The sequence below is a fragment of the Chaetodon trifascialis genome, chromosome 17, assembly GCF_039877785.1.
Source record: "Chaetodon trifascialis isolate fChaTrf1 chromosome 17, fChaTrf1.hap1, whole genome shotgun sequence".
Taxonomy (NCBI): domain Eukaryota; kingdom Metazoa; phylum Chordata; class Actinopteri; order Chaetodontiformes; family Chaetodontidae; genus Chaetodon; species Chaetodon trifascialis.
Window position 1 is genome coordinate 17,351,409 of NC_092072.1, and position 16,085 is coordinate 17,367,493.

General features: G+C 43.1%; 1 protein-coding gene across 1 annotated transcript in view; it reads right to left on the bottom strand.

Annotated features, from left to right (window-relative positions):
• trim71 (tripartite motif containing 71, E3 ubiquitin protein ligase) overlaps positions 1-15,879 on the bottom strand; it is a 30,014-nt gene extending 14,135 nt beyond the window's left edge. Inside the window, exon 1 of the mRNA XM_070984713.1 lies at positions 13,965-15,879. Coding sequence (XP_070840814.1) covers positions 13,965-14,699 — 735 coding nt within the window. The 5' untranslated portion in view covers positions 14,700-15,879. The remainder of the gene's footprint in view (positions 1-13,964) is intronic.
• Between the last annotated feature and the right edge of the window lie 206 nt (positions 15,880-16,085).

Sequence of the window (16,085 nt, forward strand, 5' to 3'; positions counted from 1 at the left end):
ACATGTTGATGTGCATGTAAAAGGCTCAACAGAACACATACACAGGCACACAGAGTGAAATGCTAGTAGTGACGTGCTATCGGAGAGGGGCTGGAACAAACATGCCTTCACCAGCTCTGTAACTGAGCGGGAGGGCTCGGCTACGTTGGGGGGGAAGTGAGTTATTGTATTTCATTAGAGCACCGGATGTTTCTCATTCACCCTCTCTGCCCATTACGCTCTTCCATTATGAGTGTGCACTTAGGCACGCCCACATATGCTGGGGTGTTCGCGTGTGTGACTGAAAATGTCTCGTCATAAGTGATACTTCCAGAAGAATTTAGGGATTATTTTTGTTCGCGTTTTGTTTTTGCTGCCACCTGCTTATTTCCACTGAAAACCATTAAAACATGCTGAAATGAGGAGTTGATTCATCGATTAGAAAAATCAACAACAATTTTGACAGTCCATTCGGAGATTTGCTGATCTTTGTTGTTTTATTTCATTGGAAATTGCAGGATTTGAAGACATCACATTGCACACTGAAAAATTATGGAGGTTATTCTCACTTTTTTCTGACATTTCACAGACTGAAAATGTAACCATTATATGCTAGAATAATTGACAAATTAAATCAAGAGTGAAAACAATTGTCAGTTGCAGGCATACATTCAAATATAAGCAAATACTGCTAGTGCACCAGTCAGGTAGTGCCAAGCACTATAATGCACAGATCATGGACTAGTAATTCCAGTAATATGAGCAATTGTTCTCTTCTTAACACAACAGTAGAATAGTTGACACATTGTGGAAAGTGTCTAATCTCATGAGTAATTATAAATTACAAAGTAGCAGAGACACACAAGCCCCGAAAACAACAGGAAAATTACATTTATTGATGTGTAATAGCATGAATACATTAATACACATTCACAATGTAATCTGCTGCTCATCTATAACTTGCATGACAGTATCGCACCACGTTCTGGCTTGACAAGAGCACAACACGGAAATCTTAAGGGAAACATTCGAAATATGTGCTTGGCCTTGTGCTCACACAGTGTGCAGGCAACGGTAGGATCAACCCTCGATCCTCCCTCCCTCCCTCCCTCCCTCCTCCCTCCCTCCCTCCTCCCTCCTCTCATCCTCTCCTCCCCTCCCTTCATAGGTACTGGGAACTGGGGGAGAGGGCATGATCTCAACTAGCCAGTAAAATCACTGTATGCAGCACTCACCGCCTGCTTACACAGCCCAGTGGGGGGAGGGGACAAGGGCCATGTAATATCACACTGTGGTGCCAGAAAACCGGGGCTGCCCTGAGAACTGTGAAAGCACATTCTCTCAAAGAACTTAACCACGTTTTGCTTAGCCATTTGTGATGGTCATGACTAAATGCCTTTTCTCAACAGTTTGCATCTTACTCTGTGCCTTGTAGGGTTGGCCTATATGATGGTTAACCCTTAGTGTCTCTGCTATATGTTCAGGGCAGGCTATGTAGCAGATCAGGGCTTGATTCTAGCTCGATCTCATGATCTTGTGAATTCCAGCTGCCTTGCAAGGTAACATAACTTGGGCAGCAGGACTACTCACTACATTCTCATGTGACGTGGGAGCGACAGTCAAAGGCGGTAATGCACCCCTCCCTCGACATGCAAGAAAAATGGATTTCACAAGTATGTCACAATTTGTTTTGCAGTGCCTTTCAAAGTCATGGCTTGTATGACTTGAAACTCGAGCTACAAATGGAAATGAATGGATTTTGCAGGAACAAAAAAGAAAATGTAATTGAATGTCAAACACAGGGGGAATGTCATTTGATATCCCACAAGACAACATGCATTTTTGACTGTTATTTTGTGTCAATCTTTACGCTCACTGTAATCAGGCATCACTAGTTAACACAGTACTCGATCCTGATTAATCAGGCTAACATGCTTGCAGCAGACAATAAGTGTATTTATCTTCATAATCAAACCACTGAACAATTGAATTTCGCATTAATTATAATTTCATTTGCACAAGGAATTGAAATTAATTGAATATGCCAATTTAAAAAGACAATACTGTTAGTGACCAATTCAAAAGTAGAGGAGATGTGAGTTTATTTCTAGAGATGAGATCAGACTCTGTTTCCTCTGGGACTTTATTTTCCGACAAGCAGTGGAAAGGAGCTCAGGCTAGCAGGATCTCATCTGTCTGTTAAGAGGAAAATGTTGAGAAAAGGATTCTAAACCTACAGAAAGAAAATCTATTTCTGTTTCAGGCTGCTGGAAAAGTGTTGCATCAGTTGATCATCTGTTGAAAGGACATTGTGTTTTCAAAGTTACATTTTTAGAGAATTTGTTTGAATTTTTAAAAAATAGACCTTTTCTGTTTTTTGTTAGACTACAAGGATTAAATGTGCAGACAGACTACTTTTCATAATACCGCCTCTGTCTGGTCTTTCTTGCATTGTCTGTCAACAGACAGAAGCAAGACAGGTCAGAAAGGTGTGGATACACACACACACGCACATTCCTAGAAGCTGATGTCAGATGTCAGTGTGTTTAACAGCTTGGGCCAAACACATTTTAGAGGCGGTTTCTCTTGAGAAATGGACAAATCCTGCTTGAAGGAATCATCTGAATGCACTTTTCACATACCCTGCTTTACACTCACTTAATTATCTAGAATTTCACTTAGAAGATGTCCTGTTCATCTGCTGCTCACTGAGCAGCAAACTCGAGCATTTGGGGCCTCGCTTAATGTAATTTTAAAGGAAGTAACTAGTCATTCATAACTCTGTCAACTCCAGTTCAGAAAAAATGTAGATATTGCATCGAGTCAAAAATGTGGGCTCTACTTTTACTGTACAAGTTGTTTTTAATAAATACTTCAAAACCATAATAACGAAAGCAGCAGTTTCCCACTCGGCAAATGCTGGTTTTATTTTCCATTGAGAAAAGCATATATCAGCCAGATTAAACCTGCTTTGGAGCCCTCAACAGGACACCTGGTCAGCAGAGCCGCATCACAAATCATGTTGAAATTATGGAGAACCTTTAAATTACAAGTTAAACTCATGTCAGATACAACTGCAAAGCATTTGAGAATTGAGATTTGATGGCAAACATGACTCTCATGCCTCATTCCAACACACCAGGCAGAAGCAGGTGTCAGCAGTCTTAAGAACTCACACACAAATGATTTCTTCCTCTGTGAGGAAAATATATACAGTCCACATTGTGGAGCTGTCTGCAAGGAAACCCGCTGCAACATTGTGAATCTGTTGCTGTTGGGGTCGCGAGCTGGGGAAGGGCAGAACGATTTGCAAAGTTACTTCACCTATGAACGGCCAAATAGACATCACCAGCGCTCAGCTAGTCTGGTACGTCCAAGCTGGATAATCTGTGGAATACCCAATCCCAACATAACCAGCAATCCCAGGAATACCATCTGCCAGACAAAGCTCCTTTTATGGAACTCACTGACACCTACTCTCATCTTTTCCAAACACCCTCCATATCTTCTTCACATATAGTTTTTCCCTCTTCTCTCCGTCCCCTCCGTCAACCTTTTTCTCTACATTCCTATTTTCCTTCCTCCTCCACCGCCGCTCCGCCCTCTCGTGGCAACCCCTGTTGGCTTGCTGCCACCGACACAATGTGCACGCGGACATGCCTGCTGATGTTTTGAAACTCTGCCAGATGCAACATGGGGGGCGGTGGCTGTAAGCCAGCGATCTGATTGGATGGCCCCAGAGCGGAGAAGGAAAACAAACCACAGTCAGCTGGCCTCCTTACACAGCGAGCATGTGACTGACTGTACTGTGCTTAATACTTGAGCAGCAAAAAAAAAAAAAAAGAGCGAGAGGGAGCGCGCGCAAAGGGACTGAAAGGGTGGGAGAGATGGCTGTTGATAAAAATCAAGGGAAAAGGAGTTCAACAACAATAAAGGAGCCAGAGCTTCAAGCAAATGACAGATGAAACAGAGAAGCTGTGCTGTGTTGCTGAGACGTAACAAATGTACATATTCACACAGTCACAAACCAGCTATTCTTAAACAACTCGCATACTTAATGACCCTAAATCCATGACAACAAGACTTCCCGTTAACCGCCTTCGATCACTCACATCAAGCTCTCATTGTTGTCTTGTTGTCTACATATGTCAATGAAACATAACCAGTGAAAAAAGAAAACAAAGAAGGAACAGTCCAAACAATGAAACAAGATTTACTAAACACTTTGATTCATAGATCATCATTATGAGGGAATGTTTTTCATCAATCTGCTGCTATCGTGTCATGCAACAATTCTACAAATTCAAAAACAACATTGATGAGGACATGTTTCAGGTACCAGTGAGACAAAATACAATCCAAGGAAGTCAATTTGAGTACTAGGTCCATGTGTTTAAAAGTCTATCAGACACCAAAACGCAGCACAGTGGCTTCTAAAACTGTAAGGAAAGATTTTACAACATTGGAAAGTTGTCTCTGAATAATCCTTTTGCAACAATCAGCGTCCCACAAGTTAACTACCACCAACCCATGACAGACGATGAAAGACAAATGGTTCACCCAATCAAATGAATGAAGTGGCTGTGCTTTTTCGCCCGGTGCTGCTGTCTGTCAAAGCATGGCTTTATTGCAATGTTTTACACAAATGAGCCAAGCTTTAAGAGCCTGTTAGTCAACACTGGAGCCAATCAAAACAGATGGCTACCGAAGACCGTACAAAAAACTACAAGACAAAATCTAAATCTTTAATGCCATCATGACCACAGCAACTGGTCTGAAGCTTGAAGCAGTACATATCCAAATTACAGCAAGTGTGCTGTTTACCTCAACTGTGAACAAACTAGCAAAGTTTTTGCCTAACATAAAAAAAACATTTATGGTGGACAGATTGTGGCTGGAAGCTGTGCAGTGTCCCCCAAATAGGGCCAAGAGCTTTAACGTTAAATGTGTTAATAGTACAATCCCCTTGAGTGAGGTCAAATAATGGCCAATTAAAACCCCATTTGTGCCTGACCACTAAGAAGGAAGTGGCAGGTTCAAGCTTTTGCATGGGTTTTAAATCCTGTTGTCAAAGAGAATGTGATAAATGCCTTCCTTTCTATCCATTAAATTTATATGGCCCAAAGTCCACAAATGGACATCAAAGCTGGGACACACACACATACACACTCCCCCCTTAGCCTACATGAAACACACTCACAACACACAGGAAACAGGGAATGCGCTCTAATTACTGGGCACATGTTGCACATTAAAACCCTGGAAGTCCAACTTCATATAAGCCAATTCTGCTGGCTGTGTGGAAACACACACACGCACTAAAATCCTCTTCAGAGGATAACTACCTGCAGATGGGAGATGCTCTTAGAAAACAAAACGCTACCGCCACACACTCACAGGGATACTTCCAGGAGTGATGAAATGTAATCACTTGGCCCTCAACAGCAACAGCTGCTAAATCACATTGAGGAGACTTTCTGCATCCATAATGTCCACTGTCTCTGACACAGAGCAGACAGAGAGCGCTGATGAGAAAGGCAGGAGACAGCAGAGGAAATACCCAGTGAGAGAGAGAGAGAGAGAGAGAGAGAGAGAGAGAGAGAGAGAGAGAGAGAGAAGGAAAAAAGCAAACCCAGGAGGTATAAACTCAAGTTACAGGAATTCCTCTGGCCTTGTATCAGCGTCAGTGTTGGGTTCGGTTTCCTTACAAACATTCTCTGCAAGCGAACTCCAGACAGGGGGAGTAAAACCGGTGATTCACAAAGCCATATGTTTTAAATGATAGTCTTCCTCTGCAGAACTCCACAATAAAGCAGTAAAGTTTTACAAAGAAAAGCAGAATTGTGGAAATGTGTGACCGACTACAATTAAATCCCGAGACCTCCCACTGCAACTGATCATTGCACCTTTAAAGCTACACAAAAATGGCCCCTGAGGAGATACAAGAGCATTGGCAGGCCGTCTACCTGATTAGTTCAACTTCACCTCATCCTTATAAACACGATGCATTGTAGCTGCTCATTGCCTGGCAACCATTTTCTGTCCACTCTCAGCCTGCTCTGGTACACCCACCACTACCACCACCACCACCACCACTGGTGTATAAAGACTATTATTTGTGTGTGTTGCTGAGACGCCATGCGCGCACACAGCCAGGCACGCTGTCATGTTGACAACAATTCAATCTAAAGCACAGAATGGCACATTGTAGGATTATCATATCATTAGGTGTCTCTCAGATGGAGCTGCGTATGCATCTCTGTGTTGGAGGGTGACATCACAGCAAGCCAAGGGCAGTCCATTGATGTAATCCAATTTTCCATTTCCACTCCACACACACACAACATGGGACCCTCTCTGACTGCCACTGCTTGAGATGAGTAACAACTGACATTCATGCTGTTTAAGTAGGCTAACGTATTCACTCATGTGTGCACATACCCTTTACATTCTTATCAGTGGAGAACTGGACTGCTGAGGCCCAAGGAGCCTTATCTTCCAACTGAAACTCTTCTTTTTGCCATGAATCCTTCTGCTTCCATCATTGGAGAGTCAACATAGTTCGACAAATTCTGATGGCTTCTATTACCAAATGATCTTCAATTTAAGTGTGCGCTTTAAAAATGGGTTACCTCAACATTACTCATGTGTCTGGGTGCAGAGAACTGCGAGAAGACTCAAGCCAAAGCAAACAAAGGTGATTTTCACTTCCACAGTCTGCATATGGAGAGAAAAAAACATAACTCCTCTCTCCATTACAGCTAAAGTTAAACATGAAGTGAGAGATTTTGCATATCCCTCCCTGTCAAAGTATCAGCATGCCTGTTTTTCCCATATCAGGGTTTCCCAGGTAGTGAGGGTGCAGCAAAACTGAATCAAGCACTCTGTATGTCAGATGAAGCCCTTTGAGGCAAATTAGTGATTTGACTATACAAATTGACACAACTATTGACGGTGCAGTCCTAACTTGAACTGGCTTGAACTGGGACCTCCTAAACACAGAGCTGTGAAGCTGCACACCATGTCAGCCTGTGTAGCTATCATTTGCTGAGTCTGATACACTGTTGAGCTGTATCGTTCAGTCAGATATCATTTGCTTTAGCACAGTCAAACATGACTTACCCGTCAATCTTCACTATTGCCAGAGGCTGCAGCACAGTTACCATCTAAGATTTCATTTCAGAATGTCAGGCTTGGCTTACAGTAAAAGTCCGTTCTCATTCTAGATGACGTGTCATCGCAGGAATAGCACAGGTGTAGCTAATAATACTAATTATGGTTCCACCATATATTGAACTAATGTGCACAATACAAGGGCCCTAAAACTGGAACACCTAATTGTAATGCAGCCATTGTTAACGTTAATTAATTACACCTGTGCTAAATTTCTTCTTGTTGCAAACTTTTTCCAAATCATGACCACAGCCTCAGATGATGTGTTTCTGGGCCAACAAAATTCTTCTTTTTTTTTTTAAATTTTTAATTCTAGTACCCCTTTTCAACATGGGGGAGCCGAACACTTCCACAATAACCTAAAAAAAACACAACAACACTTCTTTGCTATTAAGGTGTTTCACCAGTAACCATCGCCACCACCAATCTCCCAGGACGGGAGAAATTCCTTGGACGAATTATGTAAGACTGCAGAGGGGACAGACTCCTCACAAAAAAGCTCTGCTCCATAACTCACACAACACTGTCCTCTCACATTGGTACACCATGCTCAACTCAGAGAAGTAGCTCAGACAAAGGCAGATGTAGTGCCTTTGTGTTTTGTTGAGAGTTGCACTTGAATGCACAGCGAAGGCTACAGCTGATGGCCAACTGACTGCAGACATGCAATGTATGCTGTGGGCTTGCATGAGAGGAACTGAAGGAAATACAGTCGGTAGTCGACATGCCGAAAACAGAAAGCAAGCCACAAAGAGCACTGAACATACAAGCCGAGAAAATCATATGAAAGAAAAAAATCCATTGCATGCAAGAAAGCAGCAAAGGAGGGTCTCTGCTGTCCCCTTTCAGTAACCAGTTCCCACAACCCATAAAACTAGATGACAGAAATATCTGCTTGGGGCTTTGCTGGACAATTGCATTCAAAATAGCAACAAGGTCTCCTCTTAATGTTCACACAGCTGTTTGTGACAATACAAACTTTCTAAAACAACCAGTTTCAACACAATATTGTTTAAATATGTCCTGAAGACATTCATAGAATTGCAGATATTCGACTGTTCAACAGACAATTCTGATGGAGTGTAAAAATCCCTAAAAAGGACACCTACACAAACCTTGAAATCGAAACTTGTGCATTAAGTAAATTTGTACTGGATAAGCAAACTGGGGATTAATAGAGCAAAAAATGTATGAAAATCCTGAAAAGGGCCAAACTGGAACCATTTTAACATATGATGGATGTGGAGCTGGGAGACGGACGCTGACTCTGCTTGCTCAGTGCTCATTGGTAAAGGCGAGCCTTCTCCTGTGTCATTCCCTCCCCCAGGGCTGAAGCCCAGTGAGTGAGTGAGGTATTACTGGGAAATGAAGCCTTTACTGGAAAACTGAACCCACCTATTTACTGGCAATGGACAGGGGGTGTGTATGGGGTGGGGGCTCATGGAAAAAAAAAATTAATTGGAAATCTGAACTGGGCCTTTGTGACTAGGTGCTTAATTAATGTTCTGAAAACTGCAGACAGAATTACTCATTTACTCAAATGGCTGCATTTTAATGTACATTCAGCACATTTTAACAAATGCTAAGAAACTGTGAACCTGAATTTACCAGTAAAACATTTGTCTGAGAGCTGGGGCAAAAAAAAAAGGAATGAATGGTGGATGTTTATTAAACTAGAAGCTCAAGAAGATTTCAACACAAGCTCACCTTGTGTTGTTACGTGAAAGCTGGTTGGCAAGCTGTTGGGAAAAAAAAACACTACCATTCTGCTTCTTTTTCAAACCCACTACTTAACATTTGATTCACTCTGTATCACGTGCACAGAACCAGCATTCAAGATAACTTAACCAATGTCTCAAATTGTCTATGGCTGCAATTCAGCACAAACAAATAAAATTAAAAGCCCCGCCTGTAGCATCCAGTAGTATCATCAAAATAATATAAAATAACAATAAATACCAAAAATGACACAAATGGGAATGGGCATAAAAGTGTGTCCTAACCCAAACATGAGTGTAAACATTAAACAACTTAAAATCATCCAAAAAGTCTATTAACTAGTGATGGGTCGTACTGTACCGACGCTTCAAAGCGTGTCGAGAAATCCCGGAAGTGTTTAGCGAAGCGCGTAACGACGCTTGTCTCATTTAGGTTGAGTGACGTCACCGATGACGTTCGAAGCCTCACTAGTTAAGGAATTGGTTCGAGTATCGGCACAATTTATGAACATGTATTTCCCGCAATGGATTCGCTCACACTTTGTGGGTTAGAGTTGGCGTTTTGTTGCTTTGTGTGTGACACAGAGGTGCATTTTGTTTTACTGCTGCTTATTTTGATGGAGCCTGTGAGAAAGAGAAAGTTTTCCCCCGTATGAGAACATTTTGATCTGATCTCTCCCAATAAAATAAGTACACTATTATTCTATTGTATTGTCATGTTACATACCCATAATACACTAAACAAAAATATAAATTTAATTAATATGAATGAATACATGAACGGTACCTGAAATGCATTTATTAAGATGAATTCATTTATTTTACTTAGCAGTCATTCCCAGGCTGCACTGTTGCAGGACAGTCTTGAGTGTATTGCGAATAGATAAAACTACTTATAATATATCTGGCTGTTTAGCAGTCTTTGACCAGCTGGGGGGTTTGTGTGCACATGCAGCCTCGAGAAACAAACCTTTTTCTGAACGGTTTGGCTGGAAGGCTTCAAGAAGCTTCATCCCACCCTCACTACTATTAAGTAAATGTTTTCTGAGTGTAGAAATGCCCCCAGCGTGTTTGTTTGGGCTCAGAGCTACACATTGTTCAATCTTGTGAGAAACACTGAATGTAAACATAACTTTGTAAACATAACTTTGTACATCTTTAATTTACATACTACTTTATTCTCGTGTTTCCACTGTATTGGTACAAGACAAAGCGGTTAACTTCCTAAGCTATGTGCTTCCTTGTGTTGCTTTTCTTATGCTTGTAAGTCCCATCAGTGTGCAAATATATTGTAAACTGCTGGTTGTTGGGCTGACAGTTGCTGGTCGGAAAATTTTAACGCATCACCCAAACCCAGTGGGTGCCACCAGCATGTTCCCTGAGGTTCAATTAACAATAGCCTCTTTCACACATTAGTTTTACTAGTCATACGTGCGGCTACTTTCAGGAGGATTTGCATCTTGCGCCTCTTCACACATGCCATGACAATGCCAGAACATATGGGGCAAGGGACAGTCCAGCAGATGGTGGTAATGCAACACAACTGCCAAAAAACTAATCAGAAGCAGAAGAGGAAGATTGGGCAAGGCTGACGTAGCACATGTACATGGTAGAAGACAATGAGGCCGAAGGGTGGAAGACTGGGTCTTGCATTGCTTGTTATCAAACCACCTGCGAAAGCATTGGCAGGGCAACCTAAAACAAGCTGCAGATTCAAATGGCGTGCTCATCCCTGCAATGTTACGGTTTTCATTCACAACACAGCCATTTCCCTGAAATATTACTAGGTTCTGATGTGGGGATTGGCGGTACAGGTTGCCCTGAATATTGATTCCTGCTCTCCTTCACACATGACCCAATGCAGCAAATGTTCCTGAACATGTCAGGGATAGACTGCACGTGTGACAGGAATTAATGAATGGCATCCTGCCACATCTCCAGTGTTAGACACACACTACTGTAACTTTAAAGATTAATGTGTAACCCACATCTGTTGATTGACCCTTCTCTACACCCTGCCCTCCTTAGTTACTGTTGCTACATCTGTCAAGCTTTCCCTTCTTGAACTGCCCATACAGTGATAATGGGGTCAAATCTACCATCTAAATGCAAAGAATTTTTTTTGACAGACTAGGTCTTTGATGGTTCACAGAAGCAAACAAAAGCAGGCTTATCATTTCTAGAGGATGACTTGGGATTCTGTTGGCTAAAATGACTCTTGCAACCAGATTTTATTACTCTAGCTAGCTAGTCCGTCTCCAGCTGACCCTTCAATGTGAGACATTTTAGAACAAGAACAATGTAAAAGGGTATTACATATATTCTTGATGGCTGTGTACATTATAATGATAAAAGACTAAGGCTAAAGCTACATGTCCAGGGCATGACATTAGCGTCCTCATCAGCTAGCTCACGCCATTGCTGGAAAGGTATTTTTCCAATTTGACCTGTAACCTCACAAAGTAATAAAGAGCAAATAACACAGATTGCCTTTAGAAGTAACGCTTGCTGACTCCTCTAGGTGGTAAGCCAATTAGCCAGACAAGCTAACATTTATAGCGTAAGTCATAGCAGATTATGGCTGGGCGATAAAACGATAGCGATATGTCTCGCGATAGACACGTCATCAATATCAATAAAAAATGCATTCGATAAAACATTCAATTTTTTTTTCTTTGTTGGAAGAAACCTGAAGTTGCGAAGCGAGGATGGTTGCAAGAACAAAGGCACTCGCTCTCAGGTAACCGAGCAACGTAGGGAGTAATCACTAATCAGTGAGAGAGACACGCTAATACGCCAATCGTGTAACATTATCAAGTTCGGTTGTGCCATCTCGTTGTCTAGTGTTTGATGCTTTGCGAGGAGTGAGATGAGAAATGGAAAGCGCTGCAGCAAGCAAAGAAATTATCGATAAAACAGGGAAAGTCAGCTCGCCAGTATGGCAGTTTTTTGGATTCTATAAGTCAGACCGTAGTCAGAACAATGTGGTCTGTAATTTGTGCAAGACCGTCGTCCCCACCAAGACCGATAATACCACAAACTTATTTAACCACCTTAGCCGTGCTCACTCTTTGGAGCGCCGCCGTATTCGCCAACGTCCGCCAACTGCAGCACCACCACACAAGCAGCTGACCACCATGCAGAGGTATCTGCTTCAGTGCCTGATGACAAATCATCTAAAAGGCACGAAGACATAACGGAGGCAGCGGCATATCATATAGCTAAAGACATGCTTCACTGAGCACTGTGGAGAAGTCAGGTTATAAACATCTCTTGAACGTGCTTTTTTTTTTTTTTAAACAATAAAAATATAATTGAATAGTTCATGTATGTTTAGAGTAAAAAGAGTGACTAAAGTTATTCATATGTCTAGGCTGGTTTTATAGTTTTATAGTCAATCTTACTTAACTGTCTATCATGTTTGTTGGTATGTTACAGATGTCAACTCTACCTCAGTTTCTGCTATGTTTGCAACACACTGCACATATCTGAAAACATTTTATTCACCAGAAGGTGAATCAGCTTGTGAACTTCCTGCACTAAACCTGCAGAAAAAAAGTTCTCAGGTTTCTCTCTGTTTACATTTTACACTTTTTTTTTTTACAATTATTATTTGTGTGTTTTCCATGGTTGTGTCGACATTTCCTTTCCTTTCTGCCTTGATAGCTGAGGGGATTATAATCAGAGGAAGGTTAAATTTAAAATAAAAATGTTTAAATTGAATGTATTTTTCTGCCGGTCCTTATTTTAAATAGGTCATAAAAAATATCAATAATTATTGATATCGACCAATATAAAACACTTATATCGTAATAGAGTTTTCAGCCATATCGCCCAGCCCTATAGCAGATAAAGACAAATATTGATCCATGTTCCTCATGTTTTAGGTTTATGAAAGACTGGAAAAAAAGGACACCAGCCTCTAGATAATTGAATAGGGCTCTTCCTAAAGCCTCGTGCACGCCGCATCAACATGTAGAGAAATGTCAGAGCTTGACAGGCCTGCTGGTGCCTAGTTACACTTACTAAGCAATGATTGGACAGTTTCTCTTCAGAGGGGTTTAGCGAAGGGTCAATAGGTTATGTGGGAAAGCTAACATGGCTTTAAATTCTGTAACAGCACTACACTTTGATAATTTCAATCATTAGAGTGTATGTAAATATGCTGTGTGATTTGCTGACTTAACGATCACACACTTACAGATCTCACTAGGCCAGACCTTTTTGACAATGCACTTGCACAAAACATTTTTTACTCATGCTCTTGCGGCCAAGAAATGTATTCTCCAGCAGCAGGAAGAACTTCTCTAAGCTCCTAGACAGAAACCAGAAATGGTACAAAAATGACATTCCAAGAACCCCTACTCACGCTATGTTATTCTTCCTGACTATTTGACTAAACCAAGAAAAAGTCAGTTTCCTGTTTAACACACCTTTGTAGTTTACTTTATTCCAATCACATGGTGGGGAAAAAAGGGCCTACAGTTCCAGCTGGTTTCCCATTGACAGAGAAAAGCTAAATCTCTATAATATGTCCATGGATAGGACTTCTAACAGTCATAGAAACATGTGTGCAGTTACTACAGGGGCCTCTCTCTGCCCTGAATGGATGGTGTGGTACAGATTAACCAGACTCTGCATGTGTCTATGCTTACAAGTGTGTGTGTGCACGCAGGGTCTCTGTGTGTGTGTGTGTGTGTGTGTGTGTGTGTGTGTGTGTGTATGTATAAATCCAGCTCAGCACACGTGCCTGTTTGTGTCCAGGGAAGTAGGTGAAGAGCCACTCAGCTCCCTTTGAACCTAAGGCCATATGGCCTCCAGTATGGTTCTATACTACACACATAATGCTATTACACTATAGGAGTGTGAGTGTGAGTGTGTGAGTGTGAGTGTGTGCACATTTAATATGTTATTACACAATACAGGAAAACAGGACCAGTAGGGTGGGACATATAGAGGCCAAGACAGCCCAGTCGTGCATATATTTCCTATTCATTTCCAAAAATGTGTTGGTTATGTGAATGAACAGAAACAGCCCTTCTTCTGTCGGTCCCCGGTGCAGTGGTTCAAGTTTTATTCTTATGCTCTACTCACCTCATTGTCATGGTGTTGGCAGAAGCTCATGCGATCCTGGAAGAGGGAGAGCAGGGCAAAGTTGTTCTGCAGGGACTGCGCGAGGGACACCGACACCCCTGGCTGGCCTGAGTTGCTGTTTGCATTGACACGGCCCAGGTGGAGGCTGTCTGCCAAGCACTCGATGAAGTGGTCCTTGGTCAGCCGCACCCGCTGGTGTGCCCGCACACAGTTGTCACACAGATACTCCTGGCAGTCAAGGCAGTGGGAGGTGGCTGGGTTCTCCTCATCGCAGGAGCTGCACTGAGGCTCTCCCAGGTTGTGAGGGTGCAGCAGGCCTCCATGAGGGTGATGGAAGCTGGAGGAGCCTCCACCTAAACCTCCCCGGTGGTGGTGGCCGTTCTTATTTTGGATCTGCTCCTCTGAGCTCACCACCACGTCCAGCAGGTTGCTGAAGAGGAAATTAGAGGAAGGCAGGGAGTCTACCCCAGCCTCAGAGATGGACACCTTCTGGTCGCAGGTGGGGCACCGCAGCTTCAGCGGGTCCCCAGGACTGCGCTGGCCCTCTAGGCACTGCCTGCAGAAGGCATGGAGACATGGTAGGACGTGGAGCCTCCTGGTGGTCTGGCTGGAGGAGGATGAGGTATGTGAGGAAGATGAGGAGGTAGATGAGCTGGAGGAAATAGGAGCAGAGGAGCCACACAGCTCCTTGCAGAGCGGGCAGGTCTGCAGGTCCGACTCTGGAAACGAAGCCATCTGTAGCGTTACCGAAACACAGGCTAAGTCTACAACAGCAATGTGATTGAGGTATTGATTAGGGGACACATCGGCCCACTGTGTTGTGTAGAAAATTAAGTTGTATTTGAGGTAGATTCATGAGGTATTAAAGTCAGCTTCAACAGTGAAAACGGTGCTCATCGACTTACAGATTTTTCTCTGTATTATATAACTTTGAACTAATGCAAAACAAGGAGGTAGCCAGTTCTTCCAAACACTTCTTCAAAGATTTTTTCGGAGGTAACAAAAAGAAAAAGACTTAGGCTGTTAAGATCACATCAAATCAGTTGTGTAAGGCGTCTGTGGAGGAGTGGGCACATCCGTGTCATTCTATCAGATAAGACCCACGAGATGACAATGTACGATGTTGGTGCCTCTGTACTGATAGATTGGCCGATGGTGCTGAGTTGAGGCTCATAAAATAAATCCGAAACTGGAGTGACACTGGATCGGCGTCGAAATACTAGGGGCTCCGTCTATCCTCCCCCACCGACTCAGCAACATGACTACGGGGCTCTGCGCTACAAAACAAGACCTATAAGAGTGGCCTATAAGGAAATTTATAATTTTCGTTTCTTTTCTGTTCTCCAAGTTAGGCCCGTGTTGTCGCTGTGGCGCTTCTCTCTAGTCCACCATTGGGGCCCGTTCAGTGGGCGTCGGGCGCAGCCAACGGGCGGTTGGGAGTCGCAGCGCGAGCCTCGGACACCGAGAACGTTAAATTATTCATCAAAGCAACGATCTCATAGTGTGCCTCGGGTCACTAGGGCATCAGGCACAAACACACAGAGTCTCCGATAAAGCCAAAACATCAGACAGGACGTCTGTCACCAGCCACTGTGGGTGAATTCCCCCGGTCCACCTTGTGAAGAGGCCGTTTCCAGCTCTCCTTCCTCGTTGGGTCCGTCGGTTGGTCTCCCTCTGTGGCGCTCTGCGTGGAGGAATGCGCAGGGTCGTTTCCCCGGGCAGCGTGGAAAACAGTGCCTCACAACCGGGAAAAACTCGGTCCAACGACCGTATGGACCTTAATTACGTCCCTTACTCCGCTGTTGTTGCCGTTGTTTCGACTCGGGCGAAATAACATTAACATAAACATGAGGCGTGCAGTCTCGTGGACGCGAGTTGCTCTTGCTGCAGCTCCTCGAGCCACTCTCATCCAACTGAGGCAGAAAAAATGGACCCACTTCCGCTGTAGGGAGGAGAGAGGAGCGTGCGCCAAACGCTCGCTCCCGATAGCGAGAGAGGCGGGGTCGTGCGCGCGCAACTCTCACGGGCGTCAGTCAGTCGTGAGTGACAAGTGAGAAACAATTTTTTGCCGCCAGTGAAACATATGTATCAAACATATCAAATGTTTTAACAATGGAAAAA